The sequence below is a fragment of the Panthera tigris genome, chromosome A2, assembly GCF_018350195.1.
Source record: "Panthera tigris isolate Pti1 chromosome A2, P.tigris_Pti1_mat1.1, whole genome shotgun sequence".
Lineage (NCBI taxonomy): Eukaryota > Metazoa > Chordata > Mammalia > Carnivora > Felidae > Panthera > Panthera tigris.
The window spans coordinates 110,563,382-110,588,478 of NC_056661.1; the positions used below are offsets into that span (position 1 = coordinate 110,563,382).

At 33.1% G+C, this 25,097-nt stretch overlaps 1 protein-coding gene across 2 annotated transcripts in view; it reads left to right on the forward strand.

Annotated features, from left to right (window-relative positions):
* The window catches only part of HDAC9 (histone deacetylase 9), a 955,850-nt gene that overhangs the window by 880,501 nt on the left and 50,252 nt on the right, over positions 1-25,097 (forward strand). For both annotated transcript variants that reach the window (XM_042967858.1, XM_042967863.1), the window contains exons 25-26: positions 901-1,034; positions 24,929-25,013. In XM_042967858.1, the coding sequence (XP_042823792.1) occupies positions 901-1,034; positions 24,929-25,013 (219 nt within the window). The remainder of the gene's footprint in view (positions 1-900; positions 1,035-24,928; positions 25,014-25,097) is intronic.

Sequence of the window (25,097 nt, forward strand, 5' to 3'; positions counted from 1 at the left end):
GGGGTGTTGTAATAACAAAAATGCTAATATCTGTCATCAGGAGATTGGGTAAATGAATTCTTGTATATGCATAATATGACCTACTGGACAGCAAAGAGTTATAGCTACATTTGTCAACAGAGATGAGCTAAGAAGATATTGTATAAAAAGAGCAAGTTGTGAAAATAGAAAACCGCTTTTATAAAGTAAAAAAAAAAACACCAAAAAAGCAAAAGCATTATCACCACAAATTCATGGTCCTGATTTCCCAGAAGAAGAGGAGGGATGTTAATACAATACACAAGAAGCTTCAAAAGTATTATTAACATTATTTTCCTTAAACTAGAAAGTGAGTGAACAGATGTTTTGCACATCATTATACTTTATAATATAGAGAGATGTTATTTTTTTAAATTTATTAACTATGTAATCAAATTAATTGATTAATCATAATCAAAGGGATGTCTATAAAATCTAACATAGTTAATTTGAGGTGATATGAAAAAATTTCCTTTTATATAATAAAGTAAAAGCAGATGATGGAAACAATAAACAGAAGTCCAGCAAATGAGATTATTGACCTTATTTACACTTGCCAAATGCTATTCAAATTTTTTATGCAGGTACATATAGAATGTGTTATGAAAGGCAGTACTGTGCACTGGTGAGCAACCAGACTGATTGCTGTAAATTTTGGTTGTGGTACTTCTTAGCTGTTGGATCTTGGATTTTGGTTCCCTCATATATAAAATATAGATAATAATAGCACCTAGTTTATCAAATTATTATAAGTATTAAATGAGTTAGTCCATGGAAAGTACTGAGAAAGGAGACACACAGAATAAATGCTCAATCAATATTAGATTCTAGTAATATTCTCTTTTGATTTAATACTCTGAAATGTTGTTTGTGTTATGGTAGGCTTTGGTCATTTGACGAAGCAATTGATGACATTGGCTGATGGACATGTGGTGTTGGCTCTAGAAGGAGGACATGATCTCACAGCCATCTGCGATGCCTCAGAAGCCTGTGTAAATGCCCTTCTAGGAAATGAGGTAAAAATCATTAAAAGTATAGTAGGGTAGGGGTAAAGGACTAGGAAATCATGCATACATAATTTTAATTTTTTTTTAATCTCATGTAATCAGAAAGTGCAATGTTGCTCTTACAATTTTAAGAAAGAAGGTAAGCTTTCAGAAGTTTACATGTACTCTTGTTATATGGTATAATTTTTGTCCAGTTAATCCACATAGCCCTTCCCTCAATCAGGTTATTTGCAAGCTTAATAAATAAGTAAAAAATAGGGATGCCTGAGTGGCTCAGTCGGTTGAGCGTCCAACTTCGGCTCAGGTCGTGATCTCATGGTTTGTGGGTTTGAGCCCCACATTGGGCTCTGTGCTGACAGCTCAGAGCCTGGAGCTATTTTGGGTTCTGTGTCTCCCTCTCTCTCTGCCCCTCCCCCACTCATGCTCTGTCTCTGTCTCTCTCTCTCTCTCTCAAAAATAAATAAACATTAAAAATTTTTTTTATAACTACAAATAACCCTTGGGAAGAGAAATGCTTTGTATACTGACACAACTAAATACGCAGTGAAATACTGAAAAAGAAATAAAATTTCTCTTGAAATTTTCCGTAGGATTGTGTCAGTTCAAGTGAGAAAATAAAGCTTCTTAAAAATTTTTCAGCTTTATTGAGATATAATTGGCAAACAAAACTGTAATACATTTAAAGTATACAGTGTGGGGGCGCCTGGGTGGCTCAGTCGGTTGGGCGTCCGACTTCACCTCAGGTCGCGATCTCGCGGTCCGTGAGTTCAAGCCCCGCATCGGGCTCTGGGCTGATGGCTCAGAGCCTGGAGCCTGTTTCAGATTCTGTGTCTCCCTCTCTCTCTGCCCCTCCCCCGTTCATGCTCTGTCTCTCTCTCTCTCAAAAATAAATAAACATTAAAAAAAAAATTAAAAGGCAAGTACTATTACTTCAAAAAAATATATACAGTGTGATGATTTGATATATGTATACATTATGAAATGATTCCCTCCATGAAATTAATTTAGCACATTCATTACCTCACATACTTACTTTCTGGTTTTGTTTGTTTGGTGAGAACACTGAAGTTCTACTTTCTTAACAAATTTTAATTATATAATACATTATTATGAACTATAGTCATCATCTAATACATTAGATCCTCATTCCTTATTCATTTTGTAACTGAAAGTTTAAAACCATTTACTAAACTCTGCCTGTTCTCCCCATCCCTCTGGCCCCTGGCAACCACTATTCTCTGACTCTATGAGTTCAACTACTGTTTTTTTTTTGCGGGGGGAGGTCTACATAAGTGATACCATACAATATTTTTTTCTATGTCCAATTTATTTCACCTAGTATAATGCCCTCCAGTTTTAACCATTTTGTCAAAAATGACAAATTATCTTCTTTTTAAAAAATTAAATAATATTCTATCATATGCAGATATAAATGCCACATTTTTCCACTTATCTGTTGATGGACTTTTAGGTTGTTTTTGTACCTTGACTATCATAAATAATTCTGCAGTAAACATTGGAGTACAGATATCTCTTCAAGGTAGTGATTTTGTTTCCTTTGGTTGTATACCCAGAAGTGAGTTTGCTGGATCATGTGGTAGTTTTAGTTTCTTGAGGAATCTCCTACTGTTTTCCATAGTGGCTATACATCATACCTTCCCAAAAACAGTGCACAAAGCTTACCTGCTCTCCACATCCTCACCAGCATTTATCTCTTTTCTCTTTGTTAATGCATGAGGTAATATCTCATTGTGGTTTTGATTTGCATTTTCCTGATGATTAGTGATATTGAGCACCTCTTCATATACATGTTGGCCATTTATTTATATGTCTTCTTTGGAAAAAACATCTAATTAGATTCTCTGCCCATTTTAATTGATTTATTTGGGGTTTTGCCTTTGTTTTTTGTTTTTTGGGTTTTTTTGCTATTGACTTGTATGAGTTCTTTGTATATTTTAGATATCAACCTCTTATTGGACACATGGTTTGCAAATATTTTCTCCCATTCCATAGGTTACCTTTTCATTTTATTTACCCTTGCTGAGCAAAAGCTTTTAAGCTTGGTGTAGTCACACCATCTGTTTGTTTGTTCATTGGCTTCCTTTTGTTGCCTTTACTTTTGGTGTCAGATCCAAAAAAAAAACATTACCAAGGCCAATGTCAAGGAGATTATCCCCTAAGTTTTCCCCTAAGAGTTTATGGCTTCAAATCTTGCATTTAAGTTTTTAATCCATTTTAAATTTATTTTTGTGTATGATATAAGATAGGGGTCCAGTTTTACTCTTCTGTGTATGGCTGTTCAGTTTTACCAATACCATATATTGAAGAGACTATTCCTTCCCCATTGTATATTCCCAGATATTTAGTTACAGATTAATTTACCACATGTGCATGAGTTTACTTTGGGCCCTCTCTTCTGTTCCATTAATCTGTGTATGTGTTTCTAATGCTAGTAGCATTGATTACTTACAGTATACTCGAAATCAAGAAGTATAGTGACTCCAGCATTATTATTCTTTCTCAAGATTTCTTCATCTCTCTGGGGTCTTTGTGATTTCATATGAGTTTTAGGATTGTTTTTTTCTATTGTAAAAAATGCCTTTTGATAAGGGTTTCATTGAATCCATAGATTGCTTTGAGTAGTATGAACATTTTAATAATATTAACTCTTATCCATGAGCGTGGGATATCTTTCCATTTATTTGTGTCTTCTTCAATTTCTTTCATCAATATCTTACAGTTTTTGGTGTATACACCTTTCCTTGGATACATTTATCTCTGAGTGTTTTATTGTTTGTGATGCCATTGCAAATGGGATTGTTGTATTTCTTCTTCAGATAGTTCATTGTTAGTATATAAAATCTGATTTTTTAATGTTGATTTGCATCCTGCAACTTTACTGAATTTATTAATTCTAATAGTTTTATGGTGGAATATTTAGGGTTTTCCATACTTATTGTGTTATCTCTGAGTAGAGACAGTTTTACTTCTTCTTTTCCAATTTGGATGCCTTTTATTTCTTTTTCTTGCTTATTTGCTTTTACTATGTTGTAGATTGTAGTTACTATGTTGAATAAAAGTAGCAAAAGTGGGCATCCTTGTCTTTTCTTGATCCTAGAGTATGGTGTTAGCTGTGGGCTTGTTATATATACCATTTATTATGTTCAGGTATGCTCCTTCTATTCTAAATTTGTTGAGCATTTTTAATCATGAAAGGATGTTGAATTTTGTCAAATGCTTTGTATGAATGTATTGAGATGATCATATGACGTTTATCTTTCATTTTGTTAATGTAATGTATCACAATGTAATTTATCACAACCTATAAAGATAGGTTGTCTGTTGAGATCTTCCTTTTTTTATTGATGTAATCATTTGTCACTATAAATATCCCTCTTAGAACTACTTTTGCTGCATCCCATAAGTTTTGGTGTGTTGTGTTTCCATTTTCTTTTGTCTCAAGAGTTTTTGAAATTTTTCTTTTGATTTCTTTGACCCGTTGGTTGTTCAGGAGCATGTGGTTAAATTACCACATATTTGTGAGTTTTCAATATACTTGGAATGCGGGATGATTTCAGTCTTTTAAAATTTGTTAAGACTGGTTTTATGGCCTAATACGTGATTTGTCCTAGAGAATGTCCCATATGTGCTTGAGAAGAATGTATTTGCTGCTGCTATTGGATAAAATGTTTTGTATATGTCTGTTAGGTCCACATGGTCTAACACATAAAGTCTATTGTTTCTATATTGGTTTTCTGTCTGGCTGATCTATCCATTATTGAGAGTGGGGTATTAAAGTCCCCTAATATCATTGTATTTTTGTCTGTTTCTTTCTTTACATCTGTTAATATGTGCTTTATAAGTTTACTTCTTCTATGTTGGGTGCATAAATATGACAATTGTTATATACTCTTGATGAATTGACCCCTTTGTCATCATATAATGACCTTCTTTTTCTCATGTTACAGTTTTTACCTTACAGTTGTTTTTGTTTTTGTTTTTGTTTTCTGATACAAGCAAACCTACCCCTGCTTTCTTCTCATTTTCATTGGCATGGAATATCTTCCTATCTCTTCATTTTCAATCTCTGTGTACTTAAAACTGAAGTGATTCTCCCGTAGGTAGCATATAGTTAGGTCTTATTTTGTATTTATTCAGCCACTCTGTGTTTTTTGATTAAAGAATTTAGTCCAATAAATTTAACTGCATAAATTTATGCAGGCTTCCTTTTGCCATCTTGTTTTTTCTGGCAGTTTTGTAGTTCCTTTCTTCTTTTCATACTGTCTTTCTTCGTGAATTGATGACTTCCTTTAGTGGTATGTTTTAATTTCTCTTTCTTTCTCTTTGCATACTTCTGTAGGCTTTTGCTTTGTCATTACCATGAGGCTTGCAAAAATCTTATATGTATAATTGTGTATTTTAAGCTGGTAACATCCTAACTCTAATGTATAACAGAAACTCTACATTTTTAAACTCGCCTCCCATGATTGTTTTTGATATCATAATTTATAGCTTTTTATATTGTGTATTCTTTAACAAGTTATTGTAGTTATAGCTATTTTTAATACTTTTTTCTTTTAACCTTTACACTTGAGTTTTAAGTGATTTCCCTCTGTCATTATAATATTAGAGTATTCTGAATTTAATTATGTATTTGCCTGTATCAGTGAGTTTTATACTTTCATATGTTTTTAGGTTACTAATTAGCATTCTTTCGTTTCAGCTTTGAAGAACTCAATTTAACATCTCTTATAAGGGCAATGTGATGTTATAGTGATGATGAACACTTCCGTTTTTTATTGTAAATTTGTATCTGTCTTTCAATTCTTAATGACAGCTCTGTTGGGTAGAATATTCTTGATCAGCAGTTTTTTTCTTACTGCAATTTGAATATATCATCCAACTTCTTTCTGGTCATTAAGTATTGTGCTGAAAAATCCATTAATAATCTTAATGAGACTCCCTATCTGTGACAAGTTGCTTTTCTCTTGCTGTTTTTAAGAGTCTCTCTTTGTTTTTAACTTTTGACAACTTCATGTGACTTGGTGTTGATCTCTTTACATCCATCTAATTTGATACTCTTGGGATTTCTATATTTGAATGTCTGTTTCTCTCCCCGGGATAGTTTTTAACCACTATTTCTTCAAACAAGCTTTCTGGCCATTTCTCTTCTCCTTATGGAACTCCTATAATGTATATGTTGATTTGCTTGATGGTGTCCCATAAGTCCTTTAAGCTATCTTTACTGTTTGCATCCTTTTTTTTTTCTTTTTGCTTTTTTGACTGGGTGAATTTCACTGCCCTGTCTTTCAGTTCACTGATCTTTTCTTCCATTTGATCTAGTCTGCTCTTGAATATTTCTGTTGATCTTCTATGATCACTTTGTTCATGTGTTGTTGTCCTCACTTCAATGACCATCTTCACAGCTGTTATTTTGAATATTCTGTGGGGTAAATCTTATCTCCATTTCATTAAGATCAGTTTCTCGAGTTTGTCTTCTTTTGTTTATAATATATTCCCCTGTTTCTTCCTTTTCTTTAACTCTCTTTGTTGGTTTCTGCACATGAGGTAAAACGTCCACCTCTCCTAGTCTTGACAGAATGGTCTCTTCTAGGAGATGAACTTCATCAATCAGTTCAGCCCAAGCTCCTTGTTACTTCTTAAGCCTTTGTGATTGTTCAAGCCACACTCTTTGTTGTTAGTGGCTCCCCTTAGTTGACAATATGCCAAGATCTATCATTGTCCCTAAGGTGAGGATCACAGTCAGCACCTACATTTAGGTTAAATAGAAGCTAGATCCATAGATAGCAGCTGGGAAATTGTGTAGTCAAACCCCTTCCAGGAAGACACTGTGAAATGAACATTTTTGTCTGTTCTCTCTGTGCTGAGCCTGGGTGTATAGACATGGGGGTGGAGATGGGCAGTGCTCCTATGCCTATTTAAAAACTCCTTATTTGTTTGCTGTAGTCCCCAGGGACTCATGAACACAGGTACTCTTTGCTCTCAGAGCTACATGATTTAGGGGCCCATTATTTGGGTGAGAGCCATAAAAGTTGGGGTGCTAGATGTGTGAATAGACTCCTTCCAGAGAGATAATGGTTACTTGGTTTTATTGCTGGAGGGAACCAGAGGGAGAAGGCAGGAGAAATGCCTAACCAGCATTTTTAGGCTCTAGGGAGAATCACGCTCAGCACATTGATGTGTGCTAATTAGAAATCAGATTCCTCAGGTAGCAATTTATAAAGTGTGTGGTCAAGATATTTCCAAGAAAAATGGGGAGATGGGAGATTTTTTGCGTGCTCTCTCTGTGCTGAGCCTTGGGGTATAGCTCTTCTCCCACACCTAAGAAATGTTATTTTTTTGCCATATCCTGTGGGACTCATAAACACAAGCCCTGTTGGCGTTCAGAACTACATGTTTGGGGACCCCATTCTATAGGTGGGAGCCTTAAAAGTTGGGGTTTTGGATGTGTGGTCCAAACCACTTATTTTTCAGGAAAAGCTGGGATTTGGGGGTTCCCTCCCAATTGTATGGTGCTGTGTTGGTCGTGGGGTTTATGGTGAAGGATTATCTCAGTCTTTCCTACCCATTTTGATGGGGTATTTTCTCATTTGGTCAATGCATAGGAGTCACACAGCTAGTTTCTGGCTTTCTCTCAGAGGTAATTGTTCCATGTACAGATGTACATTTGATGCATCCATGGAATGATGGGAAATTTAAGAGTCTCCTATATCACCATTTGGTCTGGAGTTTTAAAAACCTTGACAACCTTTTTCTGTTTATTTATGAATTCTCTAGGCTAAGAGATAGATATTATTCCCATCTTAGAGATGGTGATAATGAGTCTCAAACAGGTTGGAGAAATCCTTTCAAAGTCATGCAGCTAGAATGCATTAGATCCAAATTTTGAACTTGAATTTGCATTGCCAAACATGATTTTTTTTTCTTTCACATTATGTGACTAAATTGCAACATATTTTTCTGATTACTCTGTAGACATCAGATCACATTACCTTTAGGTTCACTTTCAGATTATGGCAAACTTTTGAACTAATTAATTGCAAGTCAACAAATATTTCAGTTTATATATATTCCTTAATGTTACCAATTCTTTTTATTTATAGTGAATGTTTACAAGTGTTAAGACTGTTTTAGGTTTTACTTTCTTTCATGAACTTGCAATGTGACTACTTAAGAAATAAACATATACAAAATATTTTTTTAAATCTGTCATGTATATTACTTTTAACAGTAACTTAAGCTTTTGCCTGTAGTATTTATGAAGGGGAAAAAAGTATTTTCTCATCTGCCTGCTGAACATGCAAGTTTTATTGTCATCATTATCTTACAAGTCTGTAGTGCTTCAACTTGATTATTGTGCCATATTTATTGAGATAAATATGTACATTTTTTTATTTTAAGGAAAATATGAGAAAGAAAGCTTGAGCACTCTTTAAGTCTTTTCTCTATTGTATAATTTTAGATAAGACAATAACCTAAAAGATGTAGCTATCTAATGATTAGTGTTCTTATTAGTAGATTGTTATTTCAGATCACACATAGTTCAGAGTGTCTAATATTTTCTAAATATTAGTCTTTCTGAGTTTCCTATGAACAAATAATGTCAAAAATAATGTTTGGGTGTTTATTGTATTAAAGGTTTATCAGTTAGTGTTGAGCTGCCCTATGCCTACCAGAAAACATATTTTGCATATTCACCTTTAGTCACAGCTTACTTATTTGATTTTAAATGTGGAAACATTTTAGAGAAGCAGACTGGTTTTAATATTTACATTATAAAGGCTTATGCCAGATGTGCAGAAAATCACAGTAGGTTGTGGATTGTGGCTCCATGGATGATTGACCTGCCTAGAAAGAAATGTTACCCAGTTGCAAAAGCCAACTATTTTTCCAACTATGTGAAAGGAAATTATGGATTTCACTGGCTCTCTTTGAGCACATCCATTCAAATGAAATTCTGTTTCTTTGTGCTGGTAATCACTACACTTGGCCTACTTTATTCTTCCAAGGGAGGATTACCAATGAGAATGGAATAATTTTTTTTTTTTTTTTGGTGGTCTCTTTCTTTAAGAGAGGACTCTGTTTCAGAACATATTGAAGTCCATTGTGTGGAGTTAAATGGTTGTGTTTTGTACCTTCCTTCCACTGCTGGACCTTTTGACCAGGATAGGATATCTTTGGTCATTTTATTATATGAGCTATCCCTAGAGATCAAATAGATTGTTTTCATATAGCAATTAGTGACACTAGAACAATGTCCCCTAATTTAAAGTTTGAGATCTATTCGCAAACCTTTCTATACCCTTTCTCTGAATTTTTAGAAAGACCAGGCTTAAGATAGAGAAAAGGATAAAAATGTCATTGGTCAATCTTAAACATGACCATATGGATGTATAGGTACTAAAAATTCCAGTAAACAATGACTGAAATGCTTGTTTTCAGCTATATTAACTCTTTAATCAACTGTAATATCTGGATGTCTTATAGTAAATTTGATTTAGTTATTATAATACCTTAAATATTACCTTGTCTTTTTTCATTGGTTATTTTTAATTGCATAAGCACAATCTAAAATTGGTGTATTATGAGCTAAGGGAAAACAAATTTAAATAATCTCTGGTTTTCTGTACTTTTTCTATTGAGAATTCTTCAGAGTATAAATGAAATTATAAATTTCCCACAAGATTCTTTAAGGGAAACAGATGGATTTGGTGTATTGAACTTTGAAAGGTAAATTTTGGTGTGTCATGTCTATCAGTATGCAGAAGAACAAAGCTTAGGGAAAGAAGGATTTTTTTTAATGAAAAATGGAAGAAAAATACATGTGTGTTGTGCATTATAATTCATTTGAAAAAAGGAAATGAAAACGTAATACTTGAAACAACTTAAGAAACAAAGAGTTCTTCTCACTTTCATTGACAATATAATTTATAATCCAAGGTCTGGCTTTCTATATATTTTTCAGTTCAGAGGTCATCATGACTAACAGCATGACTGCATTGAAGTTTTAGATTTCATTCTTTTAGAAAAAGCAATATATAATAAGGCATGTTGCACGTACCTCACCATTTTGAAAAGTGCATACATGTAGTTTTCACAATGGTTTCACATAGTAAAGTCTAGGTAAGAAAATTTTTTAAAAAATCTTTCAGTTACCAATTATTGCAATTTCAAATCCCAATTTCCCTCCAAACTCCCTTTTCAAGTGATTAATAGGGCAATTATAACTTATTATCTGGGATTTCACTTTTACAAATAGCAAAATATAGTAAAGCTTGAGCTTAAAACATTGGCAGAACCTACTTTGGCTTCTCAACACTGAACATGAAATTGAACTCAAATTAGGAAGGTCAAGAAGGGCCTTTTTGAAGGACTCTGCACTTTGTCAGATGTATTTATTCATGTGCAGAGGATTAGAATTCATAAACATTTTGCCAGTTTTTTGAATGCTGTTTCTTTTCCTTGTTGTTCTTGGCCAAGCCATGTCAATACAGCAAAATGCTGCTTCGTATGACTTATTATCAGTAGAATAATATGTATTACATAACCCAAAGGAATTATAAAATCAGCAGGAACTCTTGGCCTGCATCTTAGTGTAAATATATAGATGGGTACCAAAAAACTTGATTTTTAAAAAATTAAGTTATCTGAGTGATGCAACCAAAATAGGTATTTTTCTTTTTAAATATTTTTATGATGAAAGTGATCTAATTAGCAAAATGTCTTTTAGCTCTTCTTTAAAGAAATAGGCACAAGGTCAATCAAAATAATATACTATTGGATTAAAGCTAATTTGAGCATGGTACAGAAAATTCCTTGAGGCAACTGATTTTGAAGACCTACCAGAAATCCATTTTTTTCTTTTTCTTGGCAAAGTTCAGAATTTAGACTTACCAATCCAATCAGTGTATGATGAATATTTTTGAACTTCTTCAATGAAGCACTTAAAAACACTAGCTTGGGGTTTGCAAGAAACAGAAGTGACTATCTAAATGAGAAGAATCCGGTTGCTTGAAATGGCATCAGTGATCCTTATGAAAATAGTTACATCATTTTTAGAATTAGTAATAGAAACATCTGCGAGGTTCTCAGAGAAACTGATTTTGGTACTCTGCATTTGTGCTGGCTAGCAAACAATGGCACAGTTACTTTGAGGCCAGATTTGCCTACTGTTATGCAAAGCCAATTAACAGCACCCTGGGTTGCTTCCCCTGAAAGAAATTTCCCCAAAAGGTGAGAAAAGCTTAAGCCCTTGGCATTCCTATGGAATCTAAAACAAAAACATTGAAAAACTTCAGGCAGGTAAGATAGGAGAGGACATATAGGAGGAAGAGCCTTGGGTAGTAAGTTGAAAACAGGGCCATTAAAAGGCCACCTGTCAAAACAGAATAAATGACAGTTTTAAGCTTGTTAGATTAAAAAAAAAAAAAAAAAACAAATTGCTGTAGACATGGAAGCTGTTGGGATGATGCTACAGCCTCTGGTATTAAAGGTTCACCATTTATATTTGAGTTTATGGCAATTTTTTTCTTTCTTCTTTTTAAAAAATGTTTTCTTATTTGAGTACAGTTGACAAACAATGTTAACCTTAGTTGCAGGGGTGTAACATAGTGATTCAGCTTCTCTATATGTTATGCTGTGCTCACCACAAGTGGAGCTACTATCTGTCACCATAAAATGCTATCAAAGGATCAATTATAGCTTTTTTTAAAATCTCATTAACTCTTATTAAGGTTTGGCTTTTACTCCTTCCATCGTCCATCCCTTTTTTCCTTCCTTTTTCCCGCCTCTTCTCTCTATCCCTTCTTCCCTCCCTCTCCCCTCTTCTCTCCCTTATTTCTTTTCTCTTTCCTTTTTCTTTCTTTCTTTCTTTCTTTCTTTCTTTCTTTCTTTCTTTCTTTCTTTCTTTCTCTTTCCTTCCTTCCTTCCATCCATCCTTCCTTCCTTCCCTTCCAGTCTTCCTCTCTCTCTCCTTTTCTTTTTCTCCTTTCTCTTCTTCATAATAACTGCTGTCTCCTGTCGAGTAGCCTCAGCTGCTTTCATCTGACTTGGATTTCAGAAACAGTGGCTACACTTAGTGGTTGTGTGTTTTCATAATCTTCCCAAGGTGACTTTTTGCTCTAAAGATGCTGAAAAAGTCACTTGGACTGACTGTAGTAGGTGTTGACACCCACCCCTGAGGTGAACTTTTGAGATGGTATTGTGCAAGTTGGTCATCAGGGGTTTGTTTTTTTTAGATTTTGAATAAAGAAGTAGTGTTGCCATCTTTTCATCCTTCAGATTATGTATGACTGACTCCATTGGGGAATTGGTGTGAATCTGGCAAAGCCTGTAAGCTCTTAAATTGTTGGAATTCATGAGTAGAGAAAGGGAGAATTGAATACAGGGACACTGTATGATAATACAGAACAATGTTTTTTCCATGGTTTTCTCTTAGATTATGAAACATATCCATGCTCTGAAAGGGAATGTATGAATAATCTAAAGAGAATAAAAATGTTTTGGAAAATAATATTTGAAGATACTTTCCATTGTAGATATGTTGCATTTCTTGTATTTACAAGGCTTATGAGAAATGGAGCCAAAGTGATAGGTGGATTTTTTTGTTTGTTTATCTTTTTTAGCAAATGCCAAATAAAGGAGAAGTTATCTGGATAATTCAAAACTCCATTGTGTACATCTCACATATTGTTTGTCTTTAGGCTTTTCAGAAGGTGTTAAAAGGAATGTGAGCTGGAAACCTAGATACTTCAGAGGGTTCTGATTACCAATAAAAGAGAGAAAACATTTCTTTTCAGTGGTGAAACAAACATGTTATGGCATTCATTTATCTGCCCTTTCATTCATTAGTCTTTTATTGGACATATATTTTATTTCCAAAACTTCTAATACAAATAAAAGTAAAAGCAATATAAACAAAATACTTTGGGAATATAATATAGGACCCTTTGTTTTTAACTATGAGGATGGAGAAATATTTTAATAGATATTATAATAGATATTAACCTTTCTTGGACTTGAATAAAAATGAGATTTTGGCAAGCTAAAACCAAAGGAAAGGATTTATCTCTTGTAGTAAAAATACATAGATAAAGACGTTAAGACTTCTTAGAATTGTGGGTGGTTCTGTTTTGGGTTTGTTTGTTTTGGGCACTGGAGAGGCTACTTTGAGTGGAATAAAAGTAAATAATGAGGCTGGATCAGTAGAATGGAATAAGATAAGGAACTGGAATTTCTGTGGAAAATATGGAAGAATTGAACTAATAAGCCCCATGCTGGGGGGTAAAATAATGACAGAACTGTGTATGATTTTTCAAGAAAGCATACTCTTATACAAGAAAAAAAAAACATTAAGGAGATAATCATCAGGAAGAGTTTTCCCCTGGTTATCAATAAACAAAATAATAGTCTATCAGTGATATGTTAGAGCTGGCTTTCAGTGGCTTGTGAGAGCTAATTGTGTGTGTATCTCTACTCAATCCTGAGTTCAGTGACATCACACTGGTATCTTGAAATAGGCCTTGGTGGGAATATTTTCACCATGGAATTCAGCAAATGCTACAAATTACAGCTATTTCTGTTAAACATTTGCCAGCACACCACTGCTACATGATGTGAAGCAGGTCTTCTTAGCAGAAAATTGACATTTGGAAAAGAGTATAGTACAGATCGCTTTACTAAACAACAACAACAAAAATTTAAGGAAAAGCAGTTTAAAAACATGTAAATTAAAGAAGAGAAAATTTTAAAAACACATGAGTAGGAAGAAAACTAAAGATCAAGGACAGTAAAACAGGAGGACTTACCAAGTATAACTATCAAGTTTAAGCTTATTTGAAAAACAGGGGCAAGGAAACAAGATTTTTGGCATGTAGAATGAACTAAGCCTTCTTTATAAAAATTAATGTCTACACAGTGGACATTGTGTTAGGAAACTACACATAAAGCACTGAGAAAACTTGCTTTCAATGTTATTGAAACTTCATCTTGATATGTACCTTTACATACATAGTTTGAAATGTTTTCTCATTGTATCTATAACCTTATGTCAAGGCTTAAAAATATTGATAGTATAAATTATCCAACTAATTGCATTCTTTATTCTCTTTCCAATAGACTACTATGCCTCCTTTTTACCTTTAAGTTCATTTTTAACTCTTTAGCTAGTTCTTGCTGTAGGTGTTTAAGTATACCATTAAGTCCAAATTTGCTGTGGTTAAGTGTCATAGAAACTGTGGGATACTATTCGGATATGACAGTGAATAGAGGCATCTGTTCATAGTCTTCCTTCTTCCATTCATTAGCTGATATATTTTGTCATGGTAGCTTGGGATGAAATTCAGTAAATAGTGCGATAACATCAGGAATAATCTCAGAATCTAGCCTTCTTGTCCCTTTTATTTTATTCAAGTAATCCTTTAATATTTCATGTGGGCTCCATGGCCATGACTGTACCCTTTGTTTCTTGGTTCTCCTGATATTCTCATAAGACTCATTAGGTTTATATCACTCCTCTTGGCCAGAGATGTTTCTTTATTGCTATGTGATGTCATCCACATGTAGGTAGTGTGCAGGCAGACTCAATCTGAATAATCTCAGTAATCTGTCAGTGTAGTAACTTGATTATCAATGGAATCCATCCTGATTGACTTTTTTTTTCAATCTTTTTGGTCAAAGATTTTAATGACTTCAAATCAATAAAGAGGATTATTTTGAGAATGACTCATGAATCACAATATGGATAAAATTATAACCAGATTTACTTAAGCAATCAAATTAAACATATACAACTAATTGAAGACATCTCCAAGACAATTATTTAAATGAAAGTTGAGTTTTAACTACCATTCCCTCCTCACTAGGGAATTGATAATAGTTCATCAACATGGAAGGTCAGATCTATATGGCAAACTGCTTCCCTTATCCTCTTGGTCTTGATCACTATATTCTTCCAAAGTTTCACAATATTTTTCATCCTGACACTGAACCCTTTCTAAATTTTTTCTGTGTTGCTTTACATGTTATAGTGGGTCTTTCAGTCCCTTTGTAGGTAAATTTGTAGCCTGTATCTAAGAATATAACTTATTTTTCCTGAAATACCTACAATCTCACCTTTTTACTTAAATGCACCATAATATGTAGAAAAAATATGGAGTTAAGAAACAGATTTATTCCCCTATTCTTTTATGTCAGAAAACATATTGTCTTTTTAAAATGTTTTTTGATTGTAAAATACAATATTCAGAAAACTGTATAAGGTATGAATGCACAACTCAATGAAATACCACTAATCAAGCACATATATCACCACCAACCAAGTGAAGAAATAAAATAATGTCAGCACTTCAATAGACCCCATATTTTTCTTTTCCAATTAGTACTCCCCTTCTCAACACAAGATTTTAATTTACCAGTTTTTTAACTTTATATAAATGAAATCATACAATATCTATCTCTTTGTATATAACTTCTTTTGCTCAATACATGTTTATGAGATTCATTCATGTTATTGCAGCTAGCTATAGTTCATTCATTTGCATTATTATGTAGTATTATTACACTTCATAAAAGGAATATCTAAGAAAATGCCACACTTTACTTATTCTGGTTTTAATGACTATAGAGAATTTTTCCAGTTTGGGAGCCATTATGTACAATGCTATGATGGACTTTATATATATATATATATATATATATATATATATATATATATATATATATATATTTATATTTTATATTTTTATATTTATATTTTTATATTTATATTTTTATATATTGATAAATATATATATATATATGTTTCTTGGTGCATTTCTTTACACATTTCTGTTGTCTATATATCTAAAAGTGGTACTGCTGGGATGTGGGATTTGTATGTGTTTAGTCTTTGTAGATAATAACAAACTTTTCCAGAGTGGTTGTCACAATTCATATTTACCAACAGCATGTGACTGTTTCCATTGTTTTACATACTTCCAGCATTTGGTATTGTCAGTCTTTTAAAATTGTTAGACATTCTGTTGTATGTGTAATAGTTTATCCTCATGGTTATGTCTTGCCAAAATACTAATGAAGAAGTAAAGCAGATCTTCATCTACTTTTTGATTATGTATATATTCCGTTTTTGAAGTACCTTTTGTCCACTTTCAGATTGTCATTTTTCTTACTGATTTGAGCAGTTGTTTATGGATTCTACAGTTGGTTTCATGTGGTGAAATACCTTGTCTATTTACCCTTGTAATTGTGCCCTTTGAAAAATAAAAATAATTTTTAATGTCTAATCTGTCATTTCCTTTATGGTTAGCTCTTTTGTATTCTTTCAAAGTTTTCTTTGTGTATAGCCAAAGCTGTGTAAATACTCTCCTTTTTCTTTCCTTAAAGCTTTATTTTTGACTTCAACATTTAGCTGCATAGTCCATCGGGAATTGAACGTCTATATAGCACGAAGTAGAAGTTAAATTTGTGTGTGTGTGTGTGTGTTTTTAATGTGAATTAAAAGTTGATCCTGCACCGTTTATTGAAAAGACCATCTATTCCTTATGGCTGAGCATTAGTATCTTGTCTGTGTCTTCATAGAGATGCTATTGTATTCCACAGGTCTGTTTGTCTATCCTTTTGACAGTACTATACTGCCTTCACTACTATAGTTTTATAAGAAATCTTGATATCTGGTAGAACAAATCTCACATTTATTTTTTGTCTTCAAGACAGTCGTGGCTACATTTGTCCCTTCTGTGTTTTTATATAAAATTTTAGAATCAGCTTGTGCAGTTCCACAAAAGACATAAATGGATTTCGTTTGCCAATAAGAATAAAAGATTATCACATTATAATAAAAAAGTGCTATTTAAAAAGGAACACTTGTTATAATATAATAATAAAGTTTAAATATAAAAAGAAAAATTAAACTACAGAAATTAACTGAAATAAAGCTTGTGTGGCTATATTAATATCAGGTAAAGTGGACTTTAAGACAAAAAAATGAAGTAGAGATAGAGATGCTTCATGGTAGTAAAATATTCTATTAACTGAGAAGATGAAATAATTCAAAAGTAATGTATCTAACAATTCAGGTTCAAAACATATCAGGCAAAAATTGAAAAAAGCAAATGGAAAAATAATCAAAACCAGAATCATAATGACATTTTAATATACTTCTCTGAAACTGATTGAGAAAGAAGATAATAAAAGAGGGTGTTATGTAGATTTAAATACTTTCATAAACTTGCCCTAATTGAAATATATATAATAGGCCATACCCAATAATTGCAGAAAATCATTCTTTTCAAGGACACCTGTAATGTTTTCAAGAACAAACCATATTTGGGGACATAAAGCAAATTTCAATAAATTTCAATTGGATTCATATAGACTATAACTTCTTACCATAGTGAAATTAAACCAGAATCAATATTACATAATACAAACAAATGGAAACACAATCCATGGTTATGGATTAGAAGACCTGATATTGTTAAAATGTTCATACTTCCCAAAGTGCATATTCAGTGCAATCCATATCAAAATCCCAATGGCATATTTTACAGGAATAGAAAAAAAATAATTCATATGAAACCACAACAGACCATAAATAAACAAATCAGTCGTAAAAAAAGAAGAACAAAGCTGGAGTCTTCACACCTCCTGATTTCAAAATAGATTACACAGGTTGGTAATTAAAATAGTACGACAATGCCATAAAGGTAGACTTGGAGACCAAGAGAAAGCACATAAATAAATCTACAGACCTACATGGTTAACTGATTCATACATATACGGTCCCAAGAATACATATTGGAGAAAGTGAATCTCTTGAACAAATGGTGGGAAAACTGATATGTATTTATAAAAGAATGAAACTGGACCCTTATCTTATCTCATATACAAAAATAAACTCAAAATGTATTAATATTTGAATGTAAAACCCAAAACTGTGAAACTCCTAAAAGAAACCAGGGAAAGTTTCATGACTTTGGTCTTGACAGTGATTTCCTGGATATGACACCAAAAGCACTGGCAACAAAACCGAGAATAAACAAGACTATCAGATTAAAAAGCTGTACAGCAAAAGAAACAATCAACAGAGTGTAAAGGCAATCTATGGAATTGGAAAAAATATTTGCAAACCATATATCTGATAAGGCATCTAAAAAATATAACAACTTCTAACACTATGGACTAAGGACTTGAACAGAAATTTCTCCAAAGAAGACATATACTGGCCACAAAGTATATGAAAAAATGTTTAATGTCACTAATCATCAAGAAATGCAAGTCAAAACCACACGGAGATGTCACCTCACATCTGTCAGTATGACTGTTATCAAAAATGGCACAAAGATGAGTGTTGGCAAGGACGTGGAGAAATTAGAACCCTTGCATGCTATTGGTGGGAATACAGAATGGTACAACTGCTCTAGAAAACAGTATACAGGGCCCTCAAAAAGTTAAATATAAAACTGCTGTATGATACAGCAAGATCAGGATCTTGAGGAGATAATAGCCCTCCCATAATCATTGCAGCACTACTTACCAAGGACAAGATGTGGACACAGGCTAAATGTTTACTGAAAGATGAATGAATAAGAAAATGTGGTAAATACATATTATGGAATACTATACAGCCTTTAAAAGGAAAGAAATTTTGCAATATGTGAAACATGAATGAATCTTGAAGACATTATGCTAAGTGAAACAGTCCATTCGCAGAAAGACACATACTGCATGATTCCATTTACGTGAGGTATCTAGAATAATCGGATTCACAGACTGAGAGGGTGAATGGCGGTTGTCAGGAATTGGAGGGAAAGATAAATGAGAGTTAGTAATCAATGAGTATAAAGTTTAAGTCAAGCAAGATCAATAAGCTCTGGTGATCTGCTCTATGTCATTATTCCTGGAGTCAACAATAATGTATTATACACTTAATTTTTTAAGTGGTTGGAATTTGTGTTAAGTGTTCTTACTACAGTAAAATAAAAGTAAGATACCAATGATGTAAAATAAAATGAAGTATAAAAACAAAACTAAAAAAAATTTAGTTATGTAATTTGAAATAAAAAACTAATTGGAAAAACTCATTTATTTGGAGATTTCAAAGTACAATATCTCATGTGCCAAAGAAATCACAGTATTAGAAAATATTTTGAGTTGAATGATTATGAGAATATGAAATATTAAAATTTGTGTCATGTATATAAAGTTGAATTTGGGGAAAATGTAAAGCTTTTAAATGTGTATATTAGAATAGAAGAAACTTTAAAATTAAAGATAGAAGTATAGAACTAAAGCAATTAGAAAATCAAAGCGTGAATTAAACATGAAGTAAGCAAAAGATATGTATAGAGAAGAAATAATGAAATACAAAACAAATATATAATGTATAAGATATTCAAAACTCAAAGTTTAGGGGGCACCTGGCCGGCTCAGTTGGTTAAGTGTCCTACTTTGGCTCAAGTCATGATCTCACAGACTGTGAGTTTGAGCAGGCTCTGTGCTCACATGTCATAGTCTGCAGCTTGCTTCAGATTCTGTTGTCTCCCTCTCTGTCTGCCCCTCCCCCCTCTCACACTCTGTCTCTCTCTCTCTCAAAAAAAAATGAATATTAAACAAATTTTTTAAAAGGAAAAAAAAGTGAAAGTTTAGTTCTTTGAAACAATTAACAGAATTGATAGAAATCTAGCAAGACAGACAGAGAAAAGTTATGCATTACCAGTACTTGAAATGAAAAAGTAGACTTACCACAGATTTTAATGTGTGGGTTACAAAAGAATATTTAAAAAAAATGTTTATGTAAAACAATTGAAATTTTATTTGAAATGGGAAATTTCTTATAAAAATATAACCTTGAAAAAACTGAATCAAGAAGACAAAAAATTTGAATGATACTATAATAATTTACAAAACTGAATCTTTTTTTAATGTTTTTATTTATTTTTGAGAGAGAGAGAGAGAGAGAGACAGAGCACAAGCAGGGGAGGGGCAGAAAAAGGAGGAGACACAGATCCAAAACAGGCTGCAGGTTCTGAGCTGTCAGCACAGCCCAACAGGGGGGCTTGAACTCGTGAGCCAGGAGATCATGACCTGAGCTGAAGTCAGATGCTTAACCAACTGAGCCACCCAGGTGCCCTCAAAATTGAATCTTTAAAGCCAAATTTACCAAGAGAAAGTACCATGGTGAACCCATATGGCTTCACCAGTGAATTCTACTATAATTTACACTGTTTCAGAGTAAGGGGGTAGGAGTAAGAACACAGCTAATTATTTGAGACCAGTATAATATGATACCCTAAACTTGAACAAACATTATAAGAAAGGAATATTATAGGAAAATTCTGCTCATAAGCATAAACAAAATTATAGCCATTCTTCAATATCTTAAAACCCCATAACAAAATTATGTTTAAGCCAGGAACATAACATAGTAACATTCCAAAATAAGTAATTATAATTCACCATATTAAGAGAATGATAAAGAAACATAACCATTTCAATAGATGCTAAAAAATCAGTTGATAAATTAAACACCCAATTATGACTTTTGACGAACTAGGAATAAAAGGAAAATTTATTAACTTGATAAAGGATATTTATAAACATTCTGTAGTTAGCATCAGATTTAAGGGTGAAATATGGGAATTTTTCTTTGAAATCAAAAACAAGGAAAAGATGCTCACTTTTACTGCTTCATTTTAACAGTGCATTGGTGGTCCTAGACTGTGTAATAGGGTATGAAAAAGAAACAAAAAATAAAGTTTAAAGATAAACAGATGTCTCATTATTCACAGATGATATAATTGTGTATGTAGAAAGTCTATACAAAATTACTCATTTACACATTACTGGACTTAATAACTAAGTTTCAAGAATGGTCAGTTTAAGTTCAAAAATCAACTAAAACCTCAACTAAAAATCGATTACATTGATTTAAAAATGAATTATCCGTTATTCCTTCTAGTCTTTCACCCTAAAACCATGCCCCAACTACAGCAGGTAACCAAGAAAAAAACCTATCCCACTTAGATATGTTAGTTCTGGAGGCCAGAATAAAGACAACCTCTTTATGTTTTCTTTCAATTAATCTTTCCTTCATTCAACGTATTTTTTTTTAATATTTTTAACATTTATTTATTTTTGAGACAGAGAGAGACAGAGCATGAACGGGGGAGGGTCAGAGAGAGAGGGAGACACAGAATCCGAAGCAGGCTCCAGGCTCTGAGCTGTCAGCACAGAGCCCAACGCGGGGCTCGAACCTACGAACCATGAGATCATGACCTGAGCTGAAGTCAGACGCTTAACCGACTGAGCCACCCAGGCGCCCCCATTCAACATATTTTTTTAATGCCCACCATATACCAGGCTATATCTTTGCCTTTAAAGGGCTCACAACAAAGTGGAAAATGACAGACGTGGCTTACTACAAAAATGTGTAGAGTAAACATGAATATGTGGAAAGGAAGAACAGAAGTGGAAGCCATTTGCCCTCACAGAGAATTTTAGAAAAGATTTCACAGAGCAGGCAATGTTCATATTGGTCCTCGGATGATTTAGCAAGGTTTCACCAATTCAAATAAGGATAGAGAAAATAGAATTTAGAAGAAACAGAATAAATAAAGGCATTAAAGTGTGGAAATACTGGGCGTATTTGGGAAACATAAAAGCTAACAAGAGTAGTTAGTAGATCCTCTGCTTGATTGATGTATACATCAGTTCTCATGTACCTAATTGCAAAATCTCTGTTTAGCCTTTTCTCTGTTCAGTTCTGAATCATGAAAATAATAAAGTTGATTTTCTTCTCTCATGAATACAGAGTAAATATTAAAACTCTTACTCAAGAGCTTCTCCAAGGATACCTTTGCCTATTTCTATAAATGCATGTTAGTCAACTAAAATGATTTTGATTAAATGGTCTGATTCTAAAGAATCTGAAAATTACTTATTTACAACATGGTAATAGCCACAATTTTATGGTGTTTTAAAATAGCTGTAATACTTAGAAATTACACGATATGTGAAACTTAGCAAACATTTGAATTATATCAATATGGTATTGCCACTTTCTGTAAAAATATAGAAAAATAAATTTCCCTGTCGCAGTCAGAAAATTTGTATAAAGAAGTTATGTAAGTAATGGTTGCATTTAAGCTTTAGATATGCTGGATGAGAACTTCATGTGTCAAGAGGTTGTGTTAAAAATTATCTAGTGTATCTTCTTACTCCCTGATAATTATCATCACTTGATGGAATTGCTCGACAAAGATAGCATGATGGATGTGTGATATTTCCCTCATCTGCATCTGTTTTATCTTACTATAAGTTTTGCATACAAAAGTATTGTTTTATGTAAATTACTTCCTTATTTATATTTTAATAACTCTTACTAACATTGATTAGCCTCAACAGCCAATGTTTTTGCTGTATCTTATCAGCCAAACCAAATACATAACAGAGCTTTACTGCATATTGTTAGTTTCTGTCCAAATTTAAGAAAAATGACTATTCATTTAATATTATTTCATTATAGTTAGTTATACCAATACTTATAAATATTTGTTAAATAGATGCTTCAAGCAGATATTTTAAGTGCTTATAATTTTGAATGATTAAATCAACAAACACTCTAGAAAAGACAACTCAATTCTGTGGTCTCTCTTATGAAAACAGACCCTAAATGCTACTTGCCTTCTTGCCAACTCAGAATATTACCTATTACCTTCTCTGCAGAGCTACCTAAGGAACAATAAAGAACCTACACTGAGAACTTTCTGAATTCATCTCTGTCTGTGTGTATATCCTCAAAATGAAGCAAATTGCAGCAATTTATTGAAGATTAAATCCTCCAAATGGCATTCACCTAAAAACATGCAGGGAAATGGTTTGGGGGTTTAAATTATCAGTGTAATTGCTTTAATTCTCTAGGTTGCTTTTATAAGTAGACACAACTTTATCATATTTAACTGACCATTCCAAATTGAAGGTTTAGTGTGGTTTGTATTTTTACTCTCAACACCCTGAATCACATTTACGTTCTACATAACCCAGATCTTAAAAATAGCCCACAAACCTCAATGCAGGAGAATTCCAGAAATGAGGTTTTTACATTAATGATCTGCCTGTAGTTTTCTTTCCAGTAGCCTGCACCTTTTAATTTGTCAGCATTTTCCCCCTAATGGCACAGGAGAGCTTTTTGAAGAACTAAATATGCTGAAATCACCTCATTGTTTTGTTCTTAGATATTTGAACGTAGGGTGATGTTTCAAAAATTTTGTTAGTAAATTCTACCTGATTTCTATTAAAAATGTTCTTTAAGCTCTGAGACTGAAGTGAAAGGAGTATTTATAAGAAAGGTAGTTCAACCCTATCTGATTCTTGAGTAAGTTTTCCAAGTAACCTACTGCCTATGATTCATTACTTCCTTTGAGTTAAGAGGGTGTTAACTAGGGTAACATATTCTTGAAGATACTGTATGAAATACCAGATTTAAAAATTGATTTTAACAAATTTTAAGAATTTGAGATTACAGAACCTTTTCACTGACACTTTTTTTCTCTCTTGCTAAACTGTATTGCAAATAACCTTTTGATGTTTTAAAGGTTTTTCTTTGGCAGCTGAAAAAAACCTTCTTGAAAGTTGTATTTAGTGAATTTACCCATATATAAATATCCCTGAGCTACTCAGTTATCCTATGGCATCTGGAAGAAAGGTGCTATTGTTTTAGATTCCATGATTGAAGTATAGAATAATCAATTCAGAGAGACCCTGGGGGGAAGATTCACTCACATATGCTGTGGAAACTTGGAATTCCTGAGTTTTTAGGTTTTTTCTACAGAAAAAGAGACATAGATGAGTTTTTCAGTACAATGTCTAGTGACATCGGTTCCTTTTCAAGCCATATTATAATTTGACCATCAGTTTGAATTTGTGACTACTAACTTCAGATTTTCTAAGAAAACTCCTTTTTTTTAAATACCTTTGTTACTATTACTTTCCTTGCTTTCTGGATTTCAATAGCTAGACAGCTATTTTGTTTGCAAGGTTCTGGGTGTGCGGTTTCTGCTGCTACACACCAAGCAACATCACCAAGGTATTCCCAGGATGCATCATCAGATTTAGTTCTGCCAGAACAATCCATAAATTATTTAAAGTTCCTCTTCATTTCTCACAAAGCAATGTTTGCAAAGCTTGTCCATGAAAAATCATTGTAATTCCAGAAGATCATGATAGATTTGCAAGACAGGAATTTGTCCTGTGCTTCCACATGGACTTCTGCCTAGTTATGAATATAGTAGAAGTTAAATGAAAAAGGCACAGTTATTTCCCTTTTAAACATGCAGTGTTTTTAGCTCTGGTTTTATTTGAACGTTTTCTCTACCATTTCTTTAACCGCAATTGAGTAAGAGCAGCTATGTCTTACGGCTTTCTACTGTGAAGTGTCCGAAAGTGTAAGGTGGCCGGATGTAAAAATACTACGAAAGTATGGATAATAGACTGCCCACTTTCCGTCTACTGCAACTTCCCTGAGGTTTTGTTTGCAGGGCCCAGCTGCACATACAGACATGATGGAATTTGGTTTGTGAAGAACCCACAAAAATTACACAAATAACTCAGATTTTTAATGAATAATACACAGACATGCACCTGCTTCAGGGACTTCATAGATTAGTTTTGTGACCAATAGAAAAGCCCTTTGGAATTCAATTACATGGCTACAAAACAGAAAATAAAACTGGTTACACTTTTAGAACTGCTACCAGCAAAATGAAAATGTTAACTAGTTCTTGGGGCAGCCTTTTTTTTTTTAGGTTGTTTCAATTTGCTTTGCTTCTGTCAGACTTACTATAAAGTCATAATATTCTGCTCTTTATTATCTACTGTTCCTGCAGCTGGAGCCGCTTGCAGAAGATATTCTCCACCAAACCCCGAATATGAATGCTGTTATTTCTTTACAGAAGATCATTGAAATTCAAAGTATGTCTTTAATTTTTTTTTATTTTCTAATCAGGTACAATTAATTAAACATATTGAGAATGAGAACACATGAAAAACATATTT